The 15428-nt window shown below is 44.4% G+C and overlaps 2 protein-coding genes across 2 annotated transcripts in view; one reads left to right on the top strand and one right to left on the bottom strand.

The window, feature by feature from the left end:
• The window catches only part of RAB3GAP2 (RAB3 GTPase activating non-catalytic protein subunit 2), a 65236-nt gene extending 61188 nt beyond the window's left edge, over positions 1 to 4048 (top strand). Inside the window, exons 34-35 of the mRNA XM_075925217.1 lie at positions 627 to 785; positions 1846 to 4048. Of these exons, the coding sequence (XP_075781332.1) occupies positions 627 to 785; positions 1846 to 1992 (306 nt within the window). The 3' untranslated portion in view covers positions 1993 to 4048. The remainder of the gene's footprint in view (positions 1 to 626; positions 786 to 1845) is intronic.
• Positions 4049 to 4198: 150 nt separating this feature from the next.
• Positions 4199 to 15428, bottom strand: part of IARS2 (isoleucyl-tRNA synthetase 2, mitochondrial) — a 61367-nt gene continuing 50137 nt past the window's right edge. The window contains exons 20-23 of the mRNA XM_075925218.1: positions 7239 to 7384; positions 6801 to 6991; positions 5023 to 5167; positions 4199 to 4746 (exon numbers count right to left, since the gene is read on the bottom strand). Of these exons, the coding sequence (XP_075781333.1) occupies positions 4595 to 4746; positions 5023 to 5167; positions 6801 to 6991; positions 7239 to 7384 (634 nt within the window). The 3' untranslated portion in view covers positions 4199 to 4594. The remainder of the gene's footprint in view (positions 4747 to 5022; positions 5168 to 6800; positions 6992 to 7238; positions 7385 to 15428) is intronic.

Genomic DNA, 15428 nt, shown 5'->3' with positions numbered 1-15428 from the left:
TCTGTTCTGTGGTCCCAATAATCGGAGAGAGAGTGGAATTTCTAGTTGGTGCTTCTTAGAGTCAGCGTAGTGTCTTAACAGAAACACAGCCTCTGAACTATCAATATCTGGAATTGCCAAACTGCATGTTGCTTAGTTTTTGCTTTCATTAGATGGAAGAAACAAACATGCAAAGGTGACACTGAATAAGTAAATGATTTTTAAAGAGCCTGGAAAATAAAATTCAGGTGTCTGTAATAATATGCCTGCACATACATCACTAGAGCTCTAATCAGATTTCATTAGGGCAAGTCGAAAAAGGCTTTTTCTTCATCTAGCATTAGACACAGTTTTTCATGCAAAGGGGATGTGAACTCACATTTCAAGAACTGTAAGAGAATCCTATTGAGCCTTAAAGACTCACTGCATCTACAGTGTAGGACTTGGCCAAAACTGTGGCTTTATTCTACAACTCTGTCAATAGCCAACCAATAATAGCCCAGTTTCAAATTCCTTCATTTGTTGGGTGGTTTGTCCTTGTATGTACTGAAGGGAAGGGCTGAAGCAAGATAAGAGTTTCTAAAATAAGTAATATCTAATCTTGTACACTTTTACGATGAGTTTTTTTGCTATATGCTTATTCCCAGGCCATTCTTCAAGTACATGACAAAGAAGTGCTTGCATCACAGCTGCTTGTGCTGACAGGACAGAGACTGGCCTATGCTTTACTACACACACAAACGAAAGAAGGCATGGAGCTGCTGGCCAGGCTTCCTCCAACCCTGTGTACCTGGCTTAAAGCTATGGTAAGTTCAGCCTGAGAAAACACATTTAGCAGAAGGCTTCCGCTTGGTCAAAGATTTTTATTTAAAAATGATCATTTTTAGTAATGCTCTGGTGTAAAGTAGAAGTGCAGGCTTACCTGACTTTATTTCTTGGTAACAGGAGTAAGACAGCTCAGCATGATCAACTATCTGGTCATCTCTACTCCACTATAAAATTTCTAATGTTAGATCTGTATAAGTCTAGACATATCAGAAAATTAGCATGCCTTTTTCCGATGGGCCAAATTTCAGAAATTTGGAAGATCCCTTCTTCCTTGTGGAAGGAGGAAGACAGGGCTTCTGAAAAAGCATGTCTGTGCCCAAAAAAAGAAAGCAGCAAAGCAGCTGTGTTCCCTGGATGCTATAGAGTTCTTCCAGGATACCTCTGGTATCCTGGAAAAAACCTGTAGTGTAGACATGGCCTAAAAAGCCACCCTGTTCGAGGTTGCATATACTCAAACGCTTCAGAGGGTTAGGGGACTGAATTGTTCAAGTAAGTGTAAAACATTGCAAATTTGCTGCTCATGAGAACAAGAGGTGTGGGAGCACGCATGTTTCTTTCTAAAAGATTAAACAATGTATTTGTACTTTTATGGCTGGTCACTGTGCCTTGGAAAACATGACATAATACAGTGAAGCAGTTCCCGGGATTTAAAACACACGTATAATTGTTGGCAATATGTTCAAACAGCTTCTATTTGATCTTCCTTGGAGAAGACTATGTGCTAAATCTGTGAAACTAACTATTAAATAAGCTTGTGGAATGAATCATCTTTCAGAACCACCAAATCTGGTTTTCTGCTGTGCATGGGTGAGTGCCGTTGTCACAATGCAATCTGAGAAGCATTACTAACAGTATATCAGTGCTGTGGAGGAAAGACTTAAGTCTTCCTGAACAGCCTTTCCTGTGTGAGTGCTTCTGTAAGTTTGGAGGTACACATTTGTACTTATAAGCAAACTTCCTTGCAGCAAAAAGAATCACAGGGTTTTCTATACGCTTTCCTTCTACTACTACTCTTAACGATTTAAAAATCTTTTGTAGGACCCTCACGATCTTCAAAACAGAGAAGTGCCCATTGCAACAACAGCGAAACTAGTGAACAAAGTAATAGAGCATTTACCAGAAAACCATGGGCAATACAGCCTTGCTTTGCATCTGATAGAGGCTGTAGAAGCAATCTCTTCTTGACAATGTACATACTAAACACTTCTGCTGCAAAATGAGGTCATGCATGATTTTATACACTAAGGGTCACCTTTATAAAAGGAATTCATGTGGCTTTTGTAAAATAAACTTAATTCAGAAACAACTGCTTTTACAATGGAGTCCATCTAAGTTCCATACTATTGTGCATAATATACGAGGAGCTAGTAATCTTTGTACATCTGTCAACTTGTGTTCCACTATTTATTTCTAGTTCAAGCACCTGTGCTCCATTTTAGATGGTTATATTTAACAGCAATTTTATTCCACATTTACATGTGAGATTCTATATTTCATACTCTGAAGAAACATTACATGTATTTTCCATTTATGCTTGATTTTTGAACAAGCAGCAGTTGCGTAAATCTATCATGTAAAGAAAAATATTAGGCTATCATGTCTTGTTTTACTCCATCAAAGAGATCTTCATTCTGCAGGGTCCCTAATACTTAACCTTCAGGGGAGCCAGTGCTGATGCAGAAGTTCTCTTCCTGTAACAGCTGTATAGGAAGCAGGACAAAATAGCTTTGTATTTTCACACAAACAGCATCCTTAATGGGGATGAAATGAGAGAGGAACCTCCCCCATCAAAGTTCAACTCTTAGAGAAGAATACACTTAAAATGATCAGTGTTGAAACAAACCTCTCTGTATATCTGTGGCTGCATGCCCCACACAAGATTGGCACATAAGTTTCCTAGTGCAGCTGTTATGGAAATCCTGGTGAAGTTAGGACTGCAGGAGCAAGCTTCTGGACTTCTTACCAGAAAAATCATGTAAAACTGATGTATTAATAGAGCAATGCCATGGGATAATGCATCCTGTGGGGAGCACGAGTGTGTTATACATTAAAATCACATTGTTAAAATGCGAGGGAACTTCTAGAATACACCTGCAGGGTCTACACAGACTAATAAATGTGCATTATTGCCCATGTTGAGCTGAAGATCTGTAATACAGAAGGCTTGAGCTTTATAAAATCGTGTGTGTTCTACATAGGACAGTGCCAACGGATAGCTATATTTTGCAGCCAGAATCTCTTAAGTATTGGGTGATATTTAAGCCATCAGAAGCAGACCATTTTATCATACTGCAGTTAAGTATCCATGTTGTACTCGGCTGTATGTTTCCTGTGAAAGTTAGAACTGGAAGAATAATGGTCACCAATCCCATTCTTGTCTTGAGCCTGTACAAGTTATAATGGAAACACCTAGCTGACTCTTGCAACTTGCACTTATCTGCAATTGTTAACTATACACACAAAGCTCATAAATCTACCTTTTTTAGATAAGTTTTTGGTGATAATAGGATATAGGATTCAGCAACCCACTTCAGTAATGATTATCTTCTCTGAGTTATTCCCTGCTGACAGCAGCAAACTATAAATTTTCACAGGAGCTAGGACTGTCACACCACAAGAAGGGTTTATTTGAAATAAACTATCTGTCTGAGGTTTGCTTATTCAGTATTCTTAGCTATGAACTTACAGAAATCAGTGTGCAATGCTACATCACTTTTTGTAATATGGAAGGTTTTTTAAAACAATTCCATTTTGCATTCAAAAGAATGTTACTACAATTATTTTATACCTACTATTGCTCTGAGATTATGGCTACCATGAAAGCAAATAACTAATCTGCCAATGTTATGTTTCACAACACTAACATGTTACATATAGGCAAGAGACAGATGGATGTTTGAGATGTTACAGGTTACTCCAGGCCTTGTTGTCTAATGCCTTGTCTAGAATGCACTTCAACATGCTGTAGATAGTAATGGATTTTGAGGGCCTACTGTCCACTATGAAACCTGCTTTAGCTAACACATTTAGGGCTGTTTCTTGTATCCATTAAATTCCTTTATGCTACCAGCACAGCATAAAGGAACTTAGTGTAATTGAGAATCAAGGCCAAAGAGGTTATATGAAACACTTTACACCAAACCTGTAATGTATTGTAAGTAATAAGATTATGTATATACTGCTATTTTCTGTCACTTGCTGTGGATCTGTGTAAATCAAATAAACTTAGGATTTGATTCTAGTTTTTTTTTCCATTCATTGGCATGCAGACCAGAGTCATGATGTATAGTTTTTTCAGCATACATAAATGGTTTAGCTGAACTACATACAGTCACAGTTTAGACTGTACTATCAACCAGTATTAACAACTTAATGCTAGTGATCCTCTCTTCTACAATGCACATAGAAGTTGTATCTTTTCCGAAAACAGATTGCACTTACCTTAGACTAACTGACATTGAGAGATGCTTATAGCCCAAGACTGTTCAAAGAACAGCACTCTGGTTTGAAGAACAGCTTTTATTAAGTGTAAAGTTGATATAAACAAGCATTTTGAAAGTTTTTTCCACTACTGTAGTTCTGCTCAGATTAAGGCATAAAATGCATTGCCCAAGACCAGCTATAGCTTTCTTCAGCATACATTGAGTTTTCTTTTAATTCTGCAGTTATTTTGTAGTTGGGGTTCCATTTGGTTAATGAAGCATTGAATTTGCCATCTTTACATATTTTACAGCTCAAGTGGAAATATCTACATATTTGTCCAGCTCTTGTCTTGCTGCTTTAACCTTTAAGCACTCCATTTCCCAGCAATGACTTCTGTGCAGCGCGGACACAGTGAGAGCAGAGAATCAGCAGTGTACTTCCTACAACGAAGGCATTTTGCTTTAGCAGCTGGAAGCACTATAACTTTATAAGATGACTCTTCACGAATATCGCCACCTGTCAAAGAAAATATTACTGTATGATGTACGCAGCCTCCCTCTAACTGTATTTAGGGGTTTATAATTTCTCTATTCCCTTCTATAAAACAAAAGCTAAACCCCATGACGAAACTTTGACTAGAATCCTAAATGCAGGTGAAAGACCAAGAAAAACTGCAGTGTGCATCCTGGGGCTGATATTGCTCAGCTTTTGGTAATAGAAACAATCTCGGGTAAATTTCTACACAGCAAATATGGCTGACGCTGTTTTGTTCCGTTAGTCCCATTTTCTTACCTTCTAAGTTGATCAAAAACGTCCCTTTAATGATCTTTTCATCAGTGGCCATTTCTATAGGTAGTTCAGACAGTAGAGTTGTTTGTGAAGCCATCATGATTTCATTTAACTGAGAGACACTGGAAGATTCCTCAGACTGCAGGGCCTAGAAAGAACAATTTGCTTTTTGAACTTAAATAGCTTAAGCTTTTGCAACAAATGCACGTAACAACGCAGCCAGGGGTTTGCACACATTATTAAGAGGCTCTGCAAGCCTGCTGACTTAGGACCAGAGTTGAGCAGTTAGATGCACGACATGTTGACAGCAAGAGTCATGTCTCCAGCTGCTGGAGTCAGTCCTACTGCCAGCAATACCATGACTATATTCTGACAGCTCCCACAGTGAGGACAGGGGCATAAAACAAGCTTCCAAAAGGGTTACCGGACTGATATCCCCGGAAACATCTCACCGGTATCATTTCAAACTTCAAAGCACCTGCCTCAATGCCTTGGGCCCTAGCACAGGTGAAGCCTTTGCATTTTAAAGGCTCAGTTTCAGGCATAGTAGTAATTCCCAGGTCTGACAACAAAGTGGCTGGGGATGGAAGGTGGACAGGCAAAGGGACAGTTACAACAGGCCCTTTAAATTGCCACCAGAATGCGGCACCCTCTGTGTGGTTCCTAGGGAGGGGGGTGCACCACACTCTGGGTAAGCTGCTTTCAGGAGCACGGAGCCTAGCCCCTCCCAATCCACCTTGCCTGCGGAGGCTGGTGGCTTCTTAGTGACACATTCATTAGCAACTAGATTGCAACAATCACCAAGTTGTTTCGTATAGGCTTGGCGCTGACTTAGGCACTCAGTGGACCAAGGAATTAGAAGGTCCAAAATTCCATAATCTATTCTTCCTGTATCATCTCCTCCTGTACTGAGCTGGAAGCCAATAGGGAAGCGTGAGGCCCAGAGAGATGCCCACCTCGTACCTGCAGGGCGCAATGCTGAAGGAACTCTGAGGTTGCCTACCAGATCAAACCCCCACACAACAGCTGAGGTGATAGCAGTGGAAATGGAGTGCTACCTTCACCCCTACTTTTACCCAACAGCCAGTGCTAAGAGCAGCCATCTGGGACAGGAGATCACCCAGGTGCCAGGCAAGTACCCTCACCCCAGGCTAGTGCGCAGCTGTTTCATTGTGTGTGAAATACATGAACATTTGCTGAGCAAGACAAAATGATGCTATAGCCATGGTGTCCAACATGCTAACCACATGTGGCTAGTTGGCTTGAACAACATGGCTGTTTGGCTGGTTGAGTGGGGCTAGTTGGCTGTAGCATAAGCTACTAAAGCAGCTGCTACTACAGAACTAGGTGGACACCACTGTCTTAGAGCATTCACTCAACTTGAGCCTCTCAAATTGCTGCTCCAAGGCAGAGGGAAGATTGGGAGCCAGGTATCCCACATCCCAGGTGAGTGCGCTAACAAGGGAGGGAACCTAGGCACCTGACTCCAGGAGAGGGCTTCCCACTGCAAATCCCAAATGATGATTGGCATCTAATTCCTCCTGCGAGTGGGGCTTAGGCTTGTGGTCTTCGGAGCCACCTCACTCTCCTGTACATTGTACAAAGTGCCTAGACTCCTGTCTTGGGGCTATGGATTCCACTAGATCTCAGGGCACCTCCTTGCTAAGCACTGCATCCCTGACTAGCAGTCTCTTGCAGAGGTCTAGCCCTAAGTGCTCAAGTAGCTTAGAAGAAGTTATTTTTTCTAGTACAATAACTGGGAGGACGTTTTTTGTTTTTACCTCCATTAACTCAAAGAGCAGCCCAGGCTCAATTACAATGACCACCTCATGCTCCAAAGCATTCTTGCCAGCAATGGATCCAAGGAAAGAATCTCTCATCGCACATGCAGCCTCTACCACTTCTTCTAGGCCAGGTTTCTTCCACACTGAGCTTGTGGTAATCCAGCCGGAACGAAACACACACTCTGATTCTTGAAACAAAATTAAACATGTTTAATGCATCGGTGTTTTTGTGGTCTCTGCTGCCTTACCATAAATCTCTGCCTCTAATTTCTTTACATATTGCATATAAATAAAGGAACGTTGGGACCTTTTATCTGCAAGGATAAAAACCACAGATTTTCTTAAAAATGCAAACTTGTCAATAGTTACTGTTTGAGTACAAGTCCTATGAAATGTTAGTGTCTGGATTTTGTGGCAGAGTTGTATATGCGTTACCTTTCTTGTATGGGAGATACTGGAAAACCTCCTCTGCCAGATGAGGAAGGATTGGAGCAAATGATCGCACCACTACATCCAAAGCCTCTGCTAAGGCTGTTTGACATGAACGACGTTTAGGATCTTTTTCTTCTTCACAGTAAAGCCTGTAAGTCACAAGAGGTGAGAGTTTGTGACATTGCTTGCAGAAAGGAAAAAGAGTTCAGCCAGATAAACAAGACATGGAATTTTAAACAGTAAGTGGCGAGATTTTCACAAGAGATGAAGATGTTGGGTGGTTGGCATCTCGCCACTTAATTTAGGTAAAATGTGCTTCCTTGACAAGTTTGGCTCCTATTCTTCTTCTATGAGAAAACAATTTGGCAATTACATTCAACAGACATGAATGTCTACTAACACTGGAGATATTAAACTTACTTTCCTCTCAAAGCACCAGGCTGCATTTTACTGAAAGGGAATGAGATCCTTGTATAATATGTAAAGCACTTTGGTATCTATTCCTAGGGAAGACCTAAAATGAAAGGTGATTATGCTATTCTCATTTAAGGGGACCTGTTCTGCATCTTCCACTAAGCACTTACCTCTGTGCTCCTCTCCTTTTAAATGGAACATGATTGGCTTTTACTTGCCATAATTTAGAAAGAGAGCAGCACACTGGTGTGGCCAGATATGCAACTGCATCTTCTATAGCTCAGAGCCACATACCCGTTTGTACGGTCACACCCCTTTGGAGAACTGAGTGGGTTTCATAACAATTTTGGTGGAATCTTTGTTGACTACACCCATCAGTATGCTGGTATTGTCCTTCGTTCATTTTAAGAAACTAATGAGGGCAACTATTGCTCCCCCAGCACTAATACTAAATAGGTTTTATGTAGGTTTTTCAATATCGACTTAAGGGCCTAACTTTAAGCCATCGTTTATTTTTTTAAATATATTTTTTAAAATGTAAGTTACTGTGTCCTGCTTTTACAAAAGTTATGGGTTTCAAAGGACTGTTTAAAGAGGTTTCCTGTCACTACCTTGCCTTTTTAACTAGCTTTCGTAGCCAAAAGTTGTGTGTGTGTATAGAAGCAGTGACCCCTCAAAGGGCTTCAGTGTTTTGAGTCCCCAGGAGAGAGAGTCTATACCCAGCCTGAACTAGCATAAAAAGTCTGAGAGAAAAAACTCCCACACAAAGAAAAAAATATTTTGGAGAAATCTGAGATTAAGGATCAGGAAGTATGACACCCCTGGAAAACCTGGGACAGATGTAGCAAAAGCGACTACTGGAAAATCTGGAGCTTTTCAGTTCTTGCACAATACTAGCTTGCCCTCCAACCACTTTTTTTTTTTTTTAAAACAAAACCTATTATCATAGTTCCCTCTACAGTGCACGGCTGCCCACAAACAATTCTAGGCCCAGCCGCCTCCTTTCCTACTGGAAGGTATGTTGTGTGGTGGTGGGTTCCTGGCTCAATTAAATGCATGCCAGGCTGTGTGGTGGGTGCCTGCCCCCGTGTGCTCCAGCTGGAACCAGGGCACAGTGAGCCCCAGTTCTAGCTCCTGTGGACACCATGTGGCCTGGCTGCATAGGGGCAACTGCCTCAGTATTAGGTAGGTCACAGACACTATAACACATTTAAAAACACCACTTATGAGCTTATTTCTCCTTCTATTTAAAAAATAAAATAAAATTGCAGTCGAGCTTGGCAATGAACCCTGAAGTAGAAGACATTTTAAAGTACTTTTATTAATGAAAGTTGCATAGACTAAGTTATTTAGGAAGGCAACGTTAAATGTGAGAAAACTACATCAAGTTTCCCCTACGTACCAAGCATAAACCGTGGTTCTGTCCAAAAGATGGACACAAGAAAGGAAAATACTGGCACCAGTCTATGTATGTTATTATAGTGCCCAGTGGCTGGTAGGTCAGATTTAATTGAGGAGGAAGCTAAACTGGGAGAAGGGTCTGGGAGAGGGCTATATACAGAGGAAGTTGGCTACTTAAAATTGTGAAGAATTTTTTTTTTTACTTCATAGTAAACATTTAAAGTCATGCACCTTGTTAATTATCCCTTGGTTTAGTATTCTTTCTTCCATAGCATTTAAAAATATATAAGATAAATGTTAACTTAGGGGGCCATGGTGACACATCCAATCGAGCTCATATGACCTCAATATTGGTGCACAAGACAAAAATCACTCTGCTCTTGGATGGAAAATCTTGAGGGAACACTGCCTGGTATGTCTGATTCTGAACCCATAAGTTCTCCAACTAACAAGAGAGTATTAGTAAAGAAAAAGAAATGGTTACTTACCTCATAACTGTCGTTTTTTGAGATGTGTTGCTCATGTCCATTCCAGTTAGGTGTGTGTGTGCCGCGCGCATGTATCCCTTAGCAGTATCCATTGGGCCAACCAGGGAGCCCCCTGGAGTGGTGCTGCAATACTGGGGTATATATATACCCTTGATGGTCCTCCACCCCCTCAATTCCTTCTTGCCGGAATCCTCTGATGAAGGGGAGGTAGATGGGGTTTGGAATGGACATGAGCACCACATCGCGAAGAACAGTTACGAGGTAAGTAACTATTTCTTCTTCTGAATGCTTGCTCATGTCCATTCCAGTTAGGTGACCCCCTAGGAGTACTACTGGAGGCAGGGTTGGAGACTAATCTGTAATGGACTGCAACACAGCCCTACCAAAGGCAGCGTTGTCTCTGGCCTGCTGCACAATTGCATAATGGCTTGTGGATGTATGTATAGAGGACCATGTGGCTGTTCTGCAGATATTTAGAATAGGCACCGGTGCAACAAAGGCCATCGACAAGGCCTGCATTCTTGTGGAGTGGGCCGTAGGCAGGGATGCTGGCCAATTAGCACGGTTATAACAGGCTCTAATGCAGGATGTGATCCAAGAGGGGACAAACTGTGCTGACATCAGGCGGCCCTTCATCCTCTCAACTATGGAAATAAAGTGTTGTGGTGACCTACGAAACTCTCTCATCCTATCTATGTAAAAGGCTAAAGTTCTCCTAATGTTTAGAGTGCAGGGATCGCTCTTTGAACACTGAGTGTGGTTTTGGGAAGAAAACTGGGAGGCAGATATCCTGGGACATGTGGAAGTGGGAAACTACCTTTGGGAGAAAGCAGGGGTGGAGGTGGAGTCTCACCCTATTATTGAAGAAAACCATATATGGAGGCTCAGACATGAGGGCCCTCAGCTCCAAAACTCTCCTGGACAATGTAATGGCCACTAAAAAAAGCTACCTTCCATGAAAAGTGTTTTAGAGAGCAAGTAGCTAAGGGCTCAAACAGGACTCATTAGCCTCGTTAGAACCAGGTTATGGTCCCAGTGGGGTAAGGGCTGACAAACATGGGGACTGGGCAGGCTGTACCCACTTGAGGAATCGCATATGCACATACTATCCTGCTCCCTTTTCCTGGGTGGAACGCTGCAATAGCTGCTAGGTGAACCCACAAGGATGATGTGAAAAGGCCCTGTTGCCTAAGTTGTAAGAGGTAGTCCAGAACGATAAGGATGGGGACGTCCAAAGGGGCCACACTCACCTACAAGGCCCACAGACAAAAGCACCTCCACTTTGCCATGTACATGGCCCTAGTGGATGGCTTCCTATTCTCCAATAGGACCCTTCTCTCAGGATCAAAATAGAGGTGTTCAGCCTCTGCTAACCACTAAAGTGTCACACTGCAAGGTGGAGGGATGAGAGGTTCAGGTGGTATAACACCCTCCACTCCCCCCCCACCTCCCCCTGGGGCCTGATTAATTAGGTCTGGTACTAATAGCCGCACCACTGGTTCTTCTACTGCTATGTTCAGGAGCGTGGGGAACCAGTGCTGGGAGGCCACACCAGTGCTACCATGATCACTGAAGCCTTGAACCTCCTGATCCTGAGTATTCAGGAGAATGGTCTGGCCTGCTTTCAGACCAGATGTCCTCCAGACTCCAAAGACTCGAGGGCTGCACTAAAGTCTTTGGGCATCCATATCCCTAGACCCACTCTGAGACCTTTCCAGCAAAGCCACAGGCCCGAGCAGGGTAGAAGGAAGGGTAGGAATAACAACAACAACAGAAGGAATAGGCTCAAGAGATCATGGTCAGACTCAAAAAGGGATTCCGGCCTGCCTCATATCAAGCAACCTAAGCCCTAATTTTGAAGTTACGCTTGAAAACAGAGTCCCAGTCTCCACAATAATTCCTTCCTTTGAGTGCCATCTATCCCATTCCTGCCATGCCTGGACCTGGATTACTTCAGATTGTTGGGTGCTGGGCATGGTGGAGAGCGGATAGGCTGTCATGATTATGAGGGTTAGCCAGCAGCCTGGGGATTAAGGGGTTTACTACACCTAGCCAGGTGGAGTGACCAATAGGAATGTAGGTGGGACTTTTCAACTGGGACAAAGGAATTTGGTTTTTTGTCCTTTCTCCTTTTTTTTTGTCTCTGGGAGTTCTCTGCAGATACAGAGAGGGACAAGCATGTCTCTCTCTCTCCAAGACACCATTCTTCATTTTCTGTAAGTAGGGTAAAGTTTAGGTAGTTTCGTTAGGTTTTATTGTTTTATGGATTGGGTATGGGATCTGAGATCTGGCACTGTTTAAAAGATGTTTTGGCTTTTCTTTGTAACTAAGTTCTAGGCCCATGGAGTTTCTCCATGAGTATATTTTGTTACCTCCCTATCTAGTCATTATGTTTGCAACAGGAATATTGTTGTAATAATAAAAGTTCTTTCTTTTCTTTTTATTAACCTGGCAGTGGTTAATTGTGTGCCTTGATTTTTATTTTAGGGGTAAGATTTCCCAAATGATCTTTTCCCTGATTTCTTTATCAACATTTGGGTGGTGGCAGCGGAAGTTTTATTCCCAAGATCTAGTTTTTTAAGATTTTGGGGGAATTTTTATACCAAAGCCTGGTAGATAAGGCTTTGGGGTACACTTGCTGACCCCCACTTCTGCATTTATCATGCTAGAGTGGGGAAGGAGCCATGACATATGCCATGCCCTTCCTTTCCTCACCTCCCTCCCATCGCCCTTCCCCATCCCTCTTTAGGGACCCCTCTCAAGCACCAGTTGAGACAAGAGGTGTCATTACTCTTACATCTGGGGATGGTAGAACCCGTTCCAGAGGAGTTCAAGGGGAGAGGGTTTTATTCCCAGTATTTCCTCATTCCGAAGTCCAAGGGAGGTCTTTGACCCTTTCTGGACCTCAGCATTCATAAAGAAAATGAGGTTCAGAATGGTCATCCTCGCTTACATGATTTCTTCCTTAGAGAAAGGAGACTGGTATGCTGCCCTCGATTTGAAGGATGCGTACTTCCACATCTTGGTGATCCCTGCTTACAGGAGAGTCCTGTGATTGACCATGGGACCGGATCATTTTCAGTTCTCAGTCCTCCAATTTGGCCTCTCTACAGCACCTCTGGTCTTCAGCAAATGCATGGCAGCCATAGCAGCCTTCCTAAGGAGGTGCAGGATACAGGTGTTTCCCTACCTGGGCGATTGGTTAATTAGGGGTTCATCCAGGGACCAGGTCCTACAGCACATAGATCTTGTGAAGGGTCTGTTCCACAGGCTGGATCTTCTCATAAATAAGGAAAAATCCACCCTCAACCTCAATCAAGTAACAGACTTCATGGGGGCCATGTGGACTCCACTACAGCGAGGGCCTCTCTCCCCAAGGCCAGGTTCATGGCTATGAGGGCTGTAATCGAGGGACTCAAGGCTTCACCTCACACAATGGCAAGGAACTGCATGAGACTGCAGGGACACATGGCAGCCTGTACCTATGTGGTACAACGTGCCAGGCTGCAACTCCAGCCTCTGCAAGAGTGACTGGCGACATTGTACAATCTGGCACGTGCCTCACTAGATGCAGTAATCACAGTCCTGGGGGATGTCCTTCGCTCCCTCGACTGGTGGCTGCAGGAGCTGATAGTCTGCGAGGGCGTTCCATTCATCAGACAGAGCCTGTCAGTGCAGCTGGTCATGGATGCATCAGACACGGATTGGGGCATCCATCTTTTGACTCTCAAGACACAAGGTATGTGGTCTCTCTCAGACACTTCCTTTGTATAATTGTCAGGGAGCTCAGGGCAGTCATTCTGGCCTGTGTTTCTATAGCATCCGAGACACAAGGTTATCTTGGTGCTGACAGACAACATAATGGCAATGTACTATATCAACAAACGGGGCAGTGCCCGTTCTTCTTCCCTGTGCCAGGAAGCCCTACTTCTCTGGGATTTCTGCATTGCCCATGATACCCATCTGGAGGCAGCATACCTTCCAGGAATCAAAATGTCTTAGACAGACTCAGCAGGTTGTTCAGGGCCCACGAATGATCCATCAGGAAGGACATTCTGGGAGACGACTTCCAGAGGTGGGGTTATTCCCATCTGGATGTTTGCTTCCCAGGAGAACAGCAAATGCCCAAGCTAATGCTCTTATCTGGGTCAGGGTTCTCAAGGGGACACTCTGCAAGTGCAGTAGCCTCAGCAACTCCTATACATGTTTCTCCTGAACAGGAGATCCTTAAGTATGTTCTCTGCACCTCAGGTGGTATGCCTGACACCTGAAGCCATGCACTACAACTCATGATCGCCCCGGAGCCATTGTATGTGCTGCCAAGTCCACAGCATCCAAGGACGCTTGCAGCGCTGTGCATGAGACCACCTTTCCCTCTTTGGATAAAGCCCCGAACTCCTGCTGAACTTCTGTGGAAGAAATTTGTCCATAGCGGACCATGTATTATATGCGTACCTACTTAGCATCATTTGCTTATTAGCAATGTGCAGCTGCAGCCCTCCTGTGGCACAGGTCTTCCTTCCTACTGAGCGAATCCAGCTTCTTCAGGTCCTTGCTCTTTGGCGTAGGCCCAGGGAGATCCTGCCTCTCTTTTTGTCCAGTTACCAAGGAGCCTGGGGCAGGACGGGCATACAGGTGCCCACCTGAAAAACAAAATAACATCTCTCCACTCCTGTCTGGGTGGGAGGTATAGGGGCCAATGTCTGCCACAGAGTTTTTGTGATTTTGGCCAGAGTATTATTGAGGGGTAATGCAATTCTGGCTGGTGCATCTGCCATTAATATATCTATCACAGGTTCTGAGTCCTCCTGGACCTCCTCCACTTACACCCCTAGGTTGGCTGCAAGCTAGCTGAGTAACTCCTGATGCGCCCTGACATCCCACAGCCAGCATGGAGAGCGCAGGGCCCACAGCCAGCATGGAGAGCGCAGGGTCAGCCAGGGCTTCGTCTGGGGACGAGGAAGAATACACCCTGACCAACATTTGCTCATAGTGCCTCCATGCTTTAAGGTGGTGGTGCCACAGAAGGTGGAGCCTGGGTGAGGTTACCCTCACTCTCACCGGTGGCCTCACCATGTTCTTATGGGTGGACAGTTCAGCATTCAATGTTGGGGCCCTTGGCAGCAGAGGGCATGCCCCTAGACCTATGGCTGCCATTGTGGGAGTCATGTCTGACCCCCCCCCCCCCCGCCGGGCTTTGGTGCTGGGAGCAGTGCCGCCGTTGGGATCTATACCAGGAGGCTCCGGAGCGAACAGACACCACCTCTGATGAGTAGTCCGAGGCAGACCACGGCAGTGCTGAGGATGGTGCTGGTGTGCAACATGGCTGCCTATGCTGGGCCATGGTTGTCGGTTTCCCTCTGTGGGGCGGTGCCGGTGGTGGCATTGAGAGCACAGGTGCTGCTGGGTTCAGCAGGTATGCTACTTGCACCAGTGTCGTTGGACTCAGTACCACAGGCTCCAGCGGTCAAGATGTGGCACTCACTGCCCTTTGTGCCAGGGCAGGCCCTGGTGCAGGTTTATTGTCAGTGTCAGGATTGGCCCTGGATGTCTTGATGAAGTCTGCGGGGTAGGCTCCAATGCCGTAATAGCTCCAGTGCAGCTCCTGGTGCCAGACCCAGGGTCGCCATGAGCTCAATGACAGTAAAAAATTTCAGGAGTCAATAGCTGCAAGACCACCTCTATCACTATGTCCGGCACCAGACTCTCTCTGCACATCAAGCTCAACCAGTGCCTGGTTGGTGTGGGAGCATCCAGGCACAGGGTTGCAGCCGAGTGCCCTTCCAAATGGCGCACTTGGTGGCTGTGCTTTGAAGGGGATTTGTCCTTGTGTAGGCTCTTCTTCCTCAGCACCGGAGACTGACATCAGTGCCTCAGAGCCGAGGTCATC

Source organism: Pelodiscus sinensis, chromosome 3 (assembly GCF_049634645.1).
Source record: "Pelodiscus sinensis isolate JC-2024 chromosome 3, ASM4963464v1, whole genome shotgun sequence".
NCBI classification, from domain to species: Eukaryota; Metazoa; Chordata; order Testudines; family Trionychidae; genus Pelodiscus; species Pelodiscus sinensis.
This window is presented reverse-complemented; position numbering and strand designations above follow the sequence as displayed.